This window comes from Sciurus carolinensis, chromosome 1 (genome assembly GCF_902686445.1).
Source record: "Sciurus carolinensis chromosome 1, mSciCar1.2, whole genome shotgun sequence".
NCBI classification, from domain to species: domain Eukaryota; kingdom Metazoa; phylum Chordata; class Mammalia; order Rodentia; family Sciuridae; genus Sciurus; species Sciurus carolinensis.
The window spans coordinates 130,335,242-130,350,256 of record NC_062213.1 but is presented as its reverse complement, the minus strand read 5'-3'; the positions used below and the strand labels follow the sequence as shown (position 1 = coordinate 130,350,256).

At 36.5% G+C, this 15,015-nt stretch overlaps 2 protein-coding genes across 13 annotated transcripts in view; one reads left to right on the top strand and one right to left on the bottom strand.

Annotated features, from left to right (window-relative positions):
- Positions 1 to 11,547, bottom strand: part of Glmn (glomulin, FKBP associated protein) — a 38,926-nt gene extending 27,379 nt beyond the window's left edge. For 4 of the 7 annotated variants that reach the window (XM_047518502.1, XM_047518541.1, XM_047518533.1 and 1 more), the window contains exons 1-6: positions 11,109 to 11,400; positions 10,599 to 10,663; positions 9,952 to 10,077; positions 3,714 to 3,830; positions 2,472 to 2,580; positions 949 to 1,186 (exon numbers count right to left, since the gene is read on the bottom strand). In XM_047518502.1, coding sequence (XP_047374458.1) covers positions 949 to 1,186; positions 2,472 to 2,580; positions 3,714 to 3,830; positions 9,952 to 10,077; positions 10,599 to 10,637 — 629 coding nt within the window. In that variant the 5' untranslated portion in view covers positions 10,638 to 10,663; positions 11,109 to 11,400. The other 3 variants (XM_047518510.1, XM_047518519.1, XM_047518525.1) reach the window with 3 other exon arrangements.
- Positions 11,122 to 15,015, top strand: part of Rpap2 (RNA polymerase II associated protein 2) — a 119,350-nt gene continuing 115,456 nt past the window's right edge. For 3 of the 6 annotated variants that reach the window (XM_047518474.1, XM_047518461.1, XM_047518467.1), the window contains exons 1-2: positions 11,123 to 11,645; positions 12,527 to 12,572. In XM_047518474.1, the coding sequence (XP_047374430.1) occupies positions 11,573 to 11,645; positions 12,527 to 12,572 (119 nt within the window). In that variant the 5' untranslated portion in view covers positions 11,123 to 11,572. Of the gene's footprint in view, positions 11,646 to 11,833; positions 12,031 to 12,526; positions 12,573 to 15,015 lie in introns of all 6 variants that reach the window. The other 3 variants (XM_047518490.1, XM_047518482.1, XR_007104013.1) reach the window with 2 other exon arrangements.

The window sequence follows — 15,015 nt, the reverse complement described above, 5'->3', positions numbered from 1 at the left end:
TTTCCTATTTCTCTAAAATCTTTTCTTTTATAAAGTAATGGGGGGCTGGGGTTGTGGCTCAGTGGTAGCATGTTCACCTAGCATGTGTGAGGCCCTGGGTTTAACCCTCAGCACCACACAAAAATAAAATAAAGGTATAAATTAATGGGTTTCAGGAGTGGTAAAAAAACATTTTCTAATGTCCTAACCTGACAAAAAAAAGAAAGCTAACACTAGCTAAAGTCTCTAAAATTAAAAAAAAGTAAGGTTATTAGTTCATGGAATTCAATAATCTAGTTTAGCACTATCCTATAAATATAATGCAATCTCCATATATAAGATTTCTTAGTAATCACATGAAAAAAGTAGTAATAGGATAAATTAATTTTAATAACCTAATGTCTAAAATATTTCAACACATAACAGTATAAAAAGACTGACATACTTTACTATCCTTTTTAAGACTATCAAGTCTTTGAAGTCCACGAGGTATGTTATACTTGGAGTACATCTTAATTTGGACTAACCATATGTCAAGTGTTTAACAGCCACATTGAACACTGCATGTTTAGTCCATAGCATCCCTAAGTAAACACTACTGGGTGAATACTTTGCTGTTTTCATGGAAGAGCTGGATGTTTAACTGTCTGCTGGTCCTTCTGCTATTTTCATAGGGAGAATAAAAACAGAGTAGATTCTTTGGGTTACGTGTATCTATTTCTCTACTTTCATTATTCACTATACTATGATGAATAAAAGCAGTACATAAAAGAATATGAAATAAATAAAATGAATAGATTTGGCTTTATTTATTTATTTAACGTTTTGGTACTAGGGACTGAACCCAGGGGGCACTTAACCACTGAGCCACATCCACAGCCCTTTTTATTTTTTATTTTGAGATGGGTCTTACTAAGTTGCTTAGGGCCTATTTAAATTCATTGAGAGTTGTTTGAACCATATACTTACAATTTCAGTAATTCATCCTTTAATTTTTCATTTTCCTTATTTTCTTTGTCATTAGTGACTTCTTCCACAAAAGGTTTAGTGAACTCTATTAAGGCCTTGCAACATTGACAAAGGCCATAGTCATCTGTTTGTATTTGTTCTTTTGAGTATGGAACAGGAAGAAGAGATAGTTGACTCCAAAGGGTAGACAATGCTAATCCAACTGAATATGCCTTATTGTTACGAAGTTTCTGAATCACTACAACAGAGACCGGGTTGTTACTTGAGGTAGCCTTATCAAGTATGCTAAACAAAGGACAAGAAGTTCAATATGTACAATTATAAGATACTTTCTTTCCTCACATTTTAAGACTCTGACATCAGGATAAAATATCATAAGCTTAATTGGGAGTGCTTTTTCCTTCTTGGTGGTATGGAAATTAATGAAGGATCTTACAATTGGTACAATGAAATATTGTTTAGGTGTTTGTAACAGGTTACATACTTAAAACATACTTAGACTCTGAGATATATATGTTTCCTAAAATGAAAAAAATAATCTCTTCTTATGGATAAATACTGTCTGTCTTGGTTGCTGAGACCCATTACTTACCAATACTACCACTCCACTTAGTCATGAAATCTTATCATTCCATATGTCTCCTAGTGTCATTCTTCAGTCTTATCTTTGTTATTCTTAATCCCAACCTTCCAATACAGAGACTGAGCATCCTGCTTGATACTATTCTTTTTTTTTGTTAATTTTTTTTACTTGTTCTAATTAGTTTTACATGACATTAGAATACATTTACACCTTGATAGCTCATACAAAAATGGAGCGTAATTTCTCATTTTTCTGATTGTACATATTGTAGGAGCTCATACAAAAATGGAGCGTAATTTCTCATTTTTCTGATTGTACATATTGTAGGATCATATCGGTCATACAGTCATATACGTACATGAGGTAAAAATGTCTGTTTCACTTGACTATCCTTCCTTCCCCATATCCCTTTCCCTCCCTTCACTCCTCTCTACCTAATATAAATAACTCTATTCTTCCCTAGTCACCTCCAATGGTGAATTAACATCCGCATATCAGAGAAAACATTTGGTCTTCGGTTTTTTTGGGTTTGTCTTAGTTCGCTTAGCATGATATTCTCCCAAACTATTCTTAACCAAGATACAGAACTGACACAATACTGTCAGACTAAGTACTGCAGACATAGAGTAAATATGCTTTAAAGGAAAATTCAAGATATAAACTGCAGGTAGAAAGGTTTACCAGGAAGTTACAGGCTGTAACATAGCACATGAAAAAATAGTATGATGTTCAACAATGTATTAACTGGGTAACAACACAGAAGCAGGATTCAAATTGGCATTTGCTATAATAATAATAATAATAATAATAATTTAAAAAACAGAAATACTCAATAATTTGTCATTAACTTACTTTGGTGTAGTATTGACAATTGAGGGCAAATATCAAGGTACTTATACAAATAAAACAAGAAATACTTTGATAACAAAACATTCATTACCTGTTTGTAAAGGTTGAAGTAAAAGAAGAATAATTTGGGATATCTGTTTTCCAGAAGGCTCTTCAATCAGTTCAAGCAAACCCAACAATAATTCCTTTGGATTACATAACTATAAAAATATTCACAATTGAACCTGTTTAATACAAGTTGCATTTAAAGCCACATGATTACTATTTTAAAGAAGGCATATACTGAGAAAATACAATTATTTTTGCTTAACAGTAAAATGTCTCATACAATTGTTGAAAGGAAAAGTTAAAGTATTGAAAGGGAATAACCTGATCACTAGAGTTCAGGTTTCCTTGGGTTTCTGTAGGCTGCTTTAGACTGCTAGGGCTTCCCACTGGTGGGTTCTTCCTATCCCATGTTGCTGGGTATTTAGACATCTGAGTTTCTGTTTTACTTTCTGAACAGATAAAACTGCATTGCTTCTGTGGCCATATTTTATTCACCTTGCTTGCCTAGTTGGTTTTTGTTTTTTGCGGGGAGTGTTTTCTATGTTTTTGCAGTGCTATGAATCAAACCCAAGGCCTCACACATGCTAGGCAAGCACTCCTACCTCTGAGCTATATCCCCGGTCTATTTGTCTTGTTTTTTTTTTTTTTTTAAAACCTTCATAGTCTTCTCTTTCCAAATATATATTTGTGTATATCTGTACTAATCTCCAAGTAGCTTCCCATAATTTTTTTTCTTAGAATTTATCTTTCTTAACAATTATACACTGACTTATAACTCAACTAGCCTTTTACCAATGAATGGTTCTTTCTAAACTGAGTTTCAACTGATCTGTTTACACTTCTACCATGATCATTTGCATTCTAGGTTTTTCATGCTTTTAAGAGAATAAGAAAAGAATTTCCACAGAGGAAAGAGCATTGATATTTTATTTTGTTCCAGTATTGCAAAAAAGATCAATGTGGCCTTGAACTATCTCTCTAAAATACATCTATACAAGAAGGGTGCTTGTTAAAATACAACTTCCTAGGAAATGGAACTGCCCATCCAATTAAATAAGTTTGGGTTTATCCCCCTCCATGTATGAATGTTGAAGTATGCTCTACTGTCATGTAATCTAAAAAGAACAAAAAACAACAACAAAAAATATTGGGCTTTTCTCCAGAGTTTTCTTCTGCCTGTATCTTCATGAACTGAAAATTTCTTACCAAACAATAAGAATTAAACATTAAAAAGAAAATAATACTGCTATGTATTTTGAGACAGAGAACCTGGTAATCAACATACCTTTACCAATAAATCAAGCATCAGAAAATAATCTTTTCTTTTATCATCTTCATCATTCCATAAAAGGCACCGAACAACAGGACCAACAAGATTCCAGCCCATAGTCTTAATGATGACCTATAAAAAACATTTTCAGAGTAAACACTGCCATCTATAGGACTCTCACAGAGTGTTTTCTAACTCTGCTTAGCTTAGAATTTATTCTGAAATAGGAAAAAGGAGGGAAGTGAGGCCCACAGTCATTTCATCAGTACTTCCTAGGGTTGGCTGCCAACAGATAATAAAATTTAAAAATAATTTTTAATCTTTTCACTGAGAAAAGGCAAAAGGGTCTTTACTTTCTATCAGGTAACTTGGTTTTTCTCAGGATTAAAATAATTCCTCTATTTGCAACAAGAGCATTAATTAATGTTTAAGACGGGCAAGGGCTGTTAGCAAAACTATGGAGCCAACCTAAATGCCCTTCAACAGATGAATGGATAAAGAAAATGTGGTACACGTATACAAAATATTACTCAGATTACAGAAGAATGAAATTATGGCATTTGCAGGTAAATGGATAGAACTGGAGAATATCATGCTAAGTGAAATAAGTCAATCCCAAATAACCAAAAGTCAAATGGTTCCTCTGAGAAGCGGATGCTTATCCATAGTGGGGTGTGGATACAGAAGAATGAAAAAACTTTGGATTGTACAGAGGGGAGTGAAGGGAGGGGTGAGGTGGGTAGGAATAGGAAGGACCGTAGATTGAGAGACATTATTATCCTATATACATGTATAAAAAAATTTTTTTTTAAAAGTGTATCGGTGTAAAAAAAAAAGTTAATGAGAAAATAAATAAAAGTTTAGAAAAAAAATATGGGCAAGTACTTAACTTCCATAGAGAATTTCTGCTCTCCTGAGTCAAAGAAATATAGTCAATGCTTGTGAACCTTTTAAAGCTCCTTGGAGAATCTCTGAATATAATCATTGTAATTTGTATAAAATGAAGGGATATGATTCATTAATTTTCTGTTATATACAATTTGCTTCTTTTTTCAAAGACACTTCAGAATGTTTTACCACACAAAAGTTTATAATTAGTGATTCACATTATTAAAGTCACTGATTTTCAAAATTACAATTACTCCAATTCTCCAAAATTATTCCAATTCTCTAACCTGCTCTGTACTGTAACTCATTAATATTTACCAAGTATATAATACATAATATTCTGGGTGCCAGAAATAAAGCAAGGGATAGATCGAATAATATCTCTTTCGTCACAGTTCACATTCTAGACTGATTCTTTAAAAACAAAACAAAAAAAACACATATCATTGAAGAAGAGGAAATAGCACATAGAATACCTCCTCCTGACCCCACCCATTTTATAATATAATAAAGGTAGAATATGAGGAATAGAAACAGAATAGTCATCTCAAACATGGAAAGACCGGAGAGGCTCCCAGAAGCTAAGGCAATAAGGAAAAACAAAGAGATCTGTCAGACACAGATAGGTGGAAAAAACATTCAAGGCTCTGAAATAGCAACGTGTAAAGGTATAAGGCTTAACAAGTCCTGGAGAACTATAAACAGTGTTAGGGTATGTGAACACATATTTTGCAAAACAGAAAATATTATCCACATCTTAGTTCATTTATCAACTACCCATTTTAGCGATTTTTGTATCAACCTCCATGTATTCTCTATATGTTAATATTAAAATTTGTATTTATGACAAAAAATTGTTAGGTCATTCATTCATTTATTTATTTTGAGAAGGAGACTTACTATGCTGCCCAGGTTGGTCTGGAACTCCGGGCCTCAAGCAATCCTCCTGCCTCAGTCTCCTAAACAACTAGGACTTAGGGCACATGCAATTCCAGCAGATTAAATTGTCATTATTTTTATATGAAATACTGCTTTTAAATGGATTTCCCTCCTAGAGATTAATAAGCATTCATTTAAAATTTTTTTAAAGGTATATTTCATCTTTCTTTATATTTAATGAAATTTGTTAGGAGCATGGCGTAAAATAAAATTCTAGATTTTAACAAAGAACAAAACAATCATGCTTTTCTTAACTTGTGAGATAGTTCAGTTGATCTCTTTGAAGATGAACTTGTAGTGCTAGGTTTTTTCTACTTGGGATTCTTCTCCTCTCTAGTCCCAGTTTATACTTTTCTTTCTTTTTTTGTGTGTGTGTGTGTGTTGCTGGGGATTGAACCCAGGGTCTTATGCATGCAAGGCAAGCACTCTACCAACTAAGCTATATCCCCAACCCTATACTCCTATTTCTTAATATCTGTGTAATTTTACCCAACATACTAGTATCTCTTTTCCTTCATCATGCTTTATTTTTCTCTACACTATTCAACACTTCCTTGCATTCAATATAATTTACTTATCAATTGTAAATCTGTTTTCATTCATTAGAACTTAATATTGCATGAAATTCTGGCCATTCATATGGGTATGGATTTTGGTTCACTGCTATTTTCTACTCCCGGCATCTCCTGTCACAAAGTAACAAAATAGGTGCTATTACAAAGGTACTGAACAAAGTAGGTGTTTAATAAATATAGGTTGAATAATGTTTATTACTTATAGGTCTAAAATTATCCTTCCTCCAAAGATTTGATATTTTGTTTTCTCCTATTTTTTGTGTGGCTTCACTTTTAATATTTATCATTTTACTACTAAGGAATTTGTTGTAAATCAATGACTAATTTTTTTTTTCAAAATTACTATTTATCCCACCATTACTTATTAAATAAACCCATACTCATTTTTAAAAACTTAATTAGTTCCTCTAAGACTCTACCTTTCCAAAGCACTTCTTTCCCTTTACAAAGGTCTACTTATCCTCTATAAGAGCTCTTCTGAATAATCATCAGCTATAAGAGAAATGTCAGATTTGAGTGATTTTGCATATCAGAATTGAAAAATTTTCTGAAAATATTTTATAAATATTATATTAACTGCAGCGATAACTCAGTCACTATATAATGTCTCATGGCTTTAGTCAGGATTAAGGAGACAGTTAATAGTTATAAACAAGGGGACTAAATCCTTACTATCATTAACTTATACTACTCTTTAATTTAGTACTAACAATCACACCGAATAAGACTGTTAATCCTAATTCACAGATGAGAACGCCAAAGTTTAGAAATTAATGACATATCCAATGTCAGACAACTGTATGGCTTCCAAGTTCAAGCTTTTCCCACTATACTGCTGGTTTTCCACTGTGAGTAATTTTGCCCTATACCTCCCAGGGGACAGCTGGCAAGATTTGGAGACATTTTTTGATTGCCATCAATAGAAAAGGAGGGTAGAGAAGCTACTGGTATCTCACAGGCAGCTAGGGTTGTACCAAACATCATGTAATACACAGGAGAATCCCACAAAATAGAGAATAGTCCTGTTCAAAATGTCAATAATGGTAAAATCCTATACTATGGTGTCTTAGGACCATTTACTATTTATATTTATCTGACTTTTTTTTTTAACATTTAACACAGATTAATAGTCAATCTTTGGGGCTGGTATTGTGGCTCAGTGGTAGAGCACTTGCCTAGCATGTGTGAGGCACTGGGTTCGATCCTCAGCACCACATAAAAATAAGCAAATAAAATAAAGGTATTGTGTCCATCTACAACTAAACAAAATTTTTTTTAAAAATAGTAAATCTCTCTCTCTCTTTTTTTTTTTTTTTAAATTGGGCATTGAGTCCAGGGACAATTTACCACTGAGTTACATCCCCAGTTCTTTTTATTTTGAGACAGGGTCTTGCCAAGTTGCTGAGGCTGGCCTCAACATGGGATCCTCCTGCCTCAGTCTTCCAAGTCTCTGAGATTATAGGTATGTACCACCACACACAGTTAATAATAAATTTTGACCAATCCTTGTAGTGTCACCTCACAAAATATTACGTTGTAGTCAGTTTTAAACATTATCAAAATCTGAATCTCTGTATTTAGCAGACCACACACTAAAAGGTGATTTTCAAACTATTAAGACTAAGCTTCACTAAGCCTAAATCTATCCCATTAACCATTTAGAAGCACATTAAAAATAAACCATTGAAGGGTGGGAATCTCATGCAAATCAAAGGGAGATCAGTAAAGGAAAGGGATGGGGGGCGGGGAGTGATGGGGCAGGAAAAGGAGAAAAAACAAACAAACAAAAAAATACCCAACCACTCAGGCATGCATTGCCAAGATAGTTATAATTCCCTTCTCCCTCTGCCTCACTGATGCAGTGCTGATCCTCACCTCCTTGGCAGGCCTCTTCCTCTGTTCCTTAAGTTCCTCAATATGGGATCCTTGGGCTTCTGCCACTTTTCTGTGGACTAAGGCAAATTCTTCCCCTCCCCTCAATCACCTAATCTTTGGACAAAACTATATCTAAATCTCTTGTTTCTCTACTGACCTCAAAACCTTACCTTCTAATTGCCTGCTCTTTCTTGAAACTTCTAAAAGACAACTCACTTCTCTTTCTTCAGGAAACTTTCTCCTTAAGTTGCCTTTTTCTGTTCAGGATATCATACACTTTTTTGTCCTTTCAGAGGCTAGAAACGCTGTCATCCTGGCGGCCTCAACATCCCTCACCCCCATAATCACTCAGTCCCTTCTCTTCTACCATAAAATTTTCTAATAAGTACTATACCATGCTAACCAGAGGTAAAGCATAGTGGTTAAAAGCCCTGAAACCAGAATAAATAGATCTGAATCCCAGATGTCACTAAAAAGCTGAGTTATTTTGGGGCACATCTTTTAATCTTTCAGTCATTTCTTATCTACAAAATAATTTTTTTTTTAAGATGGGGGTCTCACTATGTTGCCCCAGTTGCTCTTAAATTTGTGCACTCAAGTGATCCTCCTACCTTAGTCTATACATGCTACAAATGAATTTAATACAGTACCTATCTCAGGGAATTTCTGAAGAGGTTAAATAAGTTAATAGATGTCAAATACATAGACAGCATCTGACAAATAGTAAGTTTAAATATAATTGTTCCTGATCTTATTGTTAGCAGCTAAAAGTTAAGTACTCTCAAAGGTTATCTTCTGAGAATGTAATTGGGAAAAAAAATTACAAAGATTTACAACACATGAAATTTACTATATTTTTGGCAAAATAATAAAAAGTATCAAACATTAAAAATAGAATTAAAGGTTCAGTTTTTCTAAAAAAAATTTTTTTAAAGGGTCAAGTCACTTGAACTATTGAATAAGGGACTATACAATAGAGTGTGATTTAAAAGTCTTAGGAGGGTGAGGGTATGTATAGTTCAGAGGTAGAGTGCTTGGGTAGCATTAGCTAGGCCCTGGGTTCTAGCCCAGGCTGGCAAAATGAGTCTTAGAAATGCCCCGCATCTAATCAAAGTGCCCTGGACAGAATCTTAAGCTAGTATGACTAGATTATGATATCAACAATGAAAACTTCTAGATAAATAAATAGCACTACAAGTGAAGAAAGAGCATGTTCCCAGAAAGAAAATGGCCTTTCTTTCTTTTCTCCTTTTTCTTTTCTTCTTCTTTTTTTTTAATTTGGGGTGCTGGGGATTGAAACCAGGACCTTGTACATGCAAGGCAAGTACTCTGAACAACTGAACTATATCCCCAGCCCTAAAATGGTCTTTCTTATAAGAGGAATCCAAAGACACAAAACTTGGTAGTGTCTTTAACCAATACTGCATTCCAGAAAAAAGTTGATCATGATCCACAAACAAGGTCCTTTCCCATCGTAGAGAATGATTTCTCAGACTATTAACAATTAAATGATATTGGTCAGCTCTCCCTGTTCTGATTCTGTGCATGCAAAATATTGTTTTACTTACAATTTGGTTTTCTATGCACAGCTGACACACAGGAGAATGGGCTGATCACAAAAAATTAGTACCTAGTTGGCTTTATATTTCTCAATGTAAGTTAATGATTCAAATGTTATCTTTTGAACATCTAAGCCTGTTCCTTTTAAAGTTCTTTATATTTCGGCACTTGCTTCATTTATTCTGCCTCCTGACTGCTAGTTTTTCTTTATGTTTATCTCTTCCGATAGACTGTAAATACCTTAAAGTATGAGTATTCCTAGTTCCTTTTTTCCATTTTCTACAGTGAAAATTTAAGTTTATTATTAAGTTTATTCTTAAATGATTAATGGACAAACGAAGGGATGAATAATAGCAACAGGTGATTATTCTTTTCCCAAGTAAAATCTGAAAAGTAAACACAAAGATTGTACTTACTTTATTCTTTTCATTTTGAATAATTGCTATTAGTTGGTCTGTGTGCCCTTCTTCTATACATCTTTGGCCTGCTAACTGAAACAGGCCAAAATCTTCTTCTTTAAAGTCATGCTCTTCTAGAATTTGCTGGGAAAACAAAAGAAACAAAAAAACAAGCACATATGCAAAAAAAATTCCATATGACAATTTATTTTCTCTCTTTAGAAAAAGGGAAATCTGTTTAAATCCTAGATAAATTGCACATAAATACATGTATGAAATTTAGGATCACCCTGATAAACACTTCAAAGATTTTGAAATCCACTATATCCAGAGTCCTATGAAAAGAAACAGCATCAAAATTTTTTTTTCTTTTTTCTTTTTATTTTTTACATTTACATAGGGTAATGATGTTTATTTTATTTTTCCCCTCCCCCCCACCCCTCCCACCCCTCTTTTCCCTCTACACAAAATTAAAAAGGTTATTTAGATAAGTATGTCACCTGCACAAATAATCCAATCTGCTGTCCTGTCCTCATGCTATTTACCAGCCAAAAAAAGCAGGGATTAAGGAAGATAAACAATCTGAGTGACCACAAAAGTAATTTAAAACGATGTCCTTCCCACATTTTTAAAGGAATTTTACACAAAGGAAAAAAGTTACTTACACATCTCTTAATTATGGACTGAAGTTCCTCCACAGCCATTCCTAATTATTATTCCTGGTTTGAAGCTGAAATGACATAAAAGTTAACTGATACTGTTTAATTTGGATAATTTTTTAGAAAACATTATAAGGAACATGTAAAGTTTTAATATTACTGGATTTTCGTATGTTCGCCTAAGAAACTAGTTATGTAAAGAAGCTCCTATTGCATCTTTTTAGGAGCACAGTTTTGGAAAGAACTCTCTAGAGCACTCCCTAGAGGACAGGCAAATATGCATTTAAAAGGCAAAGTATTTATTTTCTGGAAAAAATATTCCACAAGTTGGGCCTAAAATCAAAATCGTAATCATTGGGGAAATTTTTATCTTTTAACGTTCTACGACAAAAACTGGAATTCAATACAAGTCACCCACAGGGGGTTGAAAGTTAAAACGCCCTCCCCCCCGTTTCACTGTAGGAGCTGCACTCCCCCGAAGTAATCAATCCAGGCAGCGAAACCGCCGTATCACACCGAACAGGGCAATCTGCAGTCCTCAGGAGAACAGCATCCGGCTCCCGCGGGCCATCGGTTTCTCCGGGCGAGAAGGCTCGGCCCCCGGTCCGGGGCGGCGGGGTGTCGCTCAGCGGGGTCTTCTAAAGAGGATAACACCCTAGCGCGCTTGTGGGCGGCATCCAGAGGAAGCCATTTCCCCCGACTCCTGCTGTACTAGGCGTTCAGGTCCCACCACCTCGCGGGGCCTAGTCACTCGCAGCGCCGCTTCCCCACCGCCTGCCGCGCGCGCCTAGCCCAGCCCACCCCAGACCTCCCCGCGCGGCCACCTACCCGCCGGACCTTGCGGTGCGCTCAGCAGCCCGCACCACCTCGGGCCGCGTAGGCCGCGCTCCGGCCCCGCCCCGGCCCGTGCGACGCGTGTGGAGGCGGAGCTTCCAGGGGGACGCCGGAGCCGGTCCCTGATCTTCTGACGAGGCTTCCCCATGGCAGACTGGGCTCCGACGCGCTCTGCCGGCCAGAAGGCCCGGGTTCCCCCCGCCTCCCGAAAAGCTGCAGGTAGGAGCAAAATTCCCTTCCCACGTTTGGAGCCTGGGAACTGGGCCCAGGGCCCAGTTCCAGACAGAGGCGCGCGGTACGTTCTAGAAAGGCCGCCGGGGGAAGCGGGTCTCCGGAGTTGAGAAGGCCGTGAGCTTCCCAAGGCGGTCTTCTCGACTTCCCGCCGGGATCCCCACGTCTCTGTACAGATATTTCAGGATTTCTCCCAGCCTGCTCTGTGGCCACTTCCCGCCGAGGGGAAGTGCGGCGAGGTGCTGGGGAACCTTCAGGGAGCAAGTAAATGACCAGTCAGGCAGTGCAGCTGCCCTTGAACCTCCGACTCAGACAGCTTTGGTGCCCAGTTCTCTGGGGCATGGGACTTCCCTACTATCCCGGTAGAAGTTTGGTAAGTGGCGAGGTTTCCCTCTGAACGTACCCAGTTCTAGGATGTGGGGGAGCACTTAATTAACGAAGAACTGTGATGCATGAGACAGTTCAATCTCTAAAGAGATACATATAGACCAAGAAAAATTGGGAAGTAATGCACAAAAATAAATTGAACTTCCTTCCTATTTCATTTTGATTTACACACAGGATTGGAAATGAATTATGTGGACAAGAAGAAAAGATGTCTACAGTTTGTTATTTGAGCAGGAATCTCTACCTACCGTTTGTGTAAACTTGACCTACGGTACTCAGTGGAAAACACTGTAATCCCTGCAACTCAAGAGTCTGAGGCAGGGGAATCACAAATTTGAGACCAACCTGGCAATTTAGCGAGACCCTATTTCAAAATTTTAAAAAATACATAAAAAGGACCGGGAATGTAGGTTAAGGGTAAAGTGTTCCTGGGTTCAATCCCCAACACTCACAAAAAAGGCGACCTGTTTTTTAAATTGTAGGTACTAAAGACACAAGTGCCTTGAAACAAGAAGATGCTTTTAAAAGGTGAGTACTGTTTGGACAAGAGCATTCGCTGCTATATTATTTGTTTTATTAATTGAACTGCTTTTAAAAACAATAATAGCTACCTATTTTGGAGAAAATTGTCATGAGAGGGAAGAGGAAGATCTGGGAATCACTAAAAATTCTCACGTAGACTGTTACATCCCTTTACTCCAGGTTTTAAGAACACCAAACTGGAGACTCAGATTGCTGGCTTTCTGAGTCAGGTATGAGTATTTGTACGAAGCTGCTGTAGGAACAATGTTCTTGAATTTGCAGATATTCCTTTCCCACTTCTTCAGGTCTCTTTTTATTGATGTATATGCCAAAGATGCACTGTCCAAGTTTTTCTCTTTAGCACTTCAAGAAACCTTTTCTCTTTTTTATATCAAGTTCAGATTTCATCAAAAAGGTATCCTGTACTGTCCTTTGGCTCTTAAAAACACAAGATAGTGCCCAAGGGGTTGTGCTCACTTGTAATCCCAGCAGCTCAGGAAGCTGAGGCAGAAGGATTGAGGGATCAAAGCCAGCCTCAGCAAAAGCAAGGGGCTAAGCAACTCAGTGAGACCCTGTCTCTAAATAAAATACAAAATAGGGCTGGGGATGTGGCTCAGTGGTGGAATGCGACGAGTTTAATCCCCAGTACCAACCAAACAAACAAACAAAAAACATGCCTGGGATGATGTGTGCATTGTGGCAAGAGCATAGGAAAGGGTTAGAGGCAAAATTCTGTTCACATAGTACCTGGTAGGCCATGATGAGAATTAGGTTGTCTAGTTGCAAATGGGAAAACGTAATGAAGTAATGAAGTAAATGTTGAAGACGGTAGGGTTAGTGATTATCTAGGAATGGAGAACCTGGTTGGATTTGAACTCTGTTTTGGAAAATAGTTCCCTCAGAGCAGCATAATACTAACTTGGCTTTAGGAAATACTACAAGAGTGAAGTTTAATTAATATTGATTTTGATGGTGATTTGCAACTCTTTTCAACATTGATCTGACCACAGACCCATGGAGATTACATTTCCTATAATTTGAGGAATACAGGTAAACCAAAATATTTGGGGGGTTGTTTTGTTTTGGTGCAACACTGTGGTCCAAACCCAGGGCCTCTTGTGTGACAGGCAAATATTCTGCTGAGCTACACCTCCCAGCTGAAATGTATTTTGAGTAGATCACTCAGGATGATGAAACAAACAATACATGGGAATAACCAAATCATTGTTGAGAGGAGTGCTCCTCTATAAATGTATTCCAACTTAAAAATTCTTTTACAGTCAATCCAGCTCAATACCATTCAGACAGACACTGAAGAGATTTGCAAAAATAGAAAACAATTTCACTCATCTCACAAATTTTTTCATTTAAAAATGTTAACATGTAATAGGTTGATAAATGAATTAAATGCTTTTAAATTTTCTCAGTTTGAATCCTAATGTGGTAAATATAAATCCACATATGCAAAAGTTCTAATTTTAATAGTTGTAAAGGAGTTCTGAGATCAAAAAATTTGAGATCTGCTCCTACACACCACACTGCCTATCATTTGTGACAGAAGATCACAATGAGACAGGCTATCCATAGAAGCAGCTCTGGATATCTGTCAATTAAGAGGAGTATAGCTCAGGTGGACATGGTTATGACTTGAACTAAAAATTCCTTAATGAGGTTGCATGTGTACTGATTATGTGACTCGACTTTTATTGGTAGGCAGCAAATTGAGAAAAGCAAAGAAAATTATGAGTGTTTCATGAAGCTTAACATGTTCAATAAAAAAAAAAAAACTGTCACAATCTGTTTTCATGTTTTTTATACTTACATAATATAAAAATGATCTCAGAAGGCATGGTGGTACACCACTATAATCTCAGCGACTTGGGAAACTGAGGTAGTTCAAAGCCAGCCTCAGCAACCTAGTGGAACCCTACACAACTTAGTGAGACCCTGTGTCAAAATAAAAAGATCTGGGAGGGGTTGGGGGGGGGGAAATAACAGAATGAATCAAACAGCATTACCCTATGTAAATTTATGATTACACAAATGGTATGCCTTTACGCCATGTACAAACAGAAACAACATGTATCCCATTTGTTTACAATAAAATAAAAAAAAAAGGTCTGAATGTGACTCAGTGGTTAAGTGGTTAAGTGGTTCAATCCCAAGTACCAAAAAAGAAAAACGATCTTTATGAAATGATATATGAATAGGTGTTGTTACAAAATTCTTGTTTTAATGTTTATATTTGACAAAAATAAATTGTTGACAAAACCATCAGATTGTTTCCGGAAAACATATTGCTGGGAATGAAAATATTGGAAGTCAATGCAAGTAGAAAGAAAGGATAAAGACATTGTAGGTCTAGTTGTGAAAATCAGTTTAAGGACCAGGAGGCCAGCAAAGGTAGTTCTGATAAGTAGAAACCAATGCAGGAAAGGAATAAAAGAGT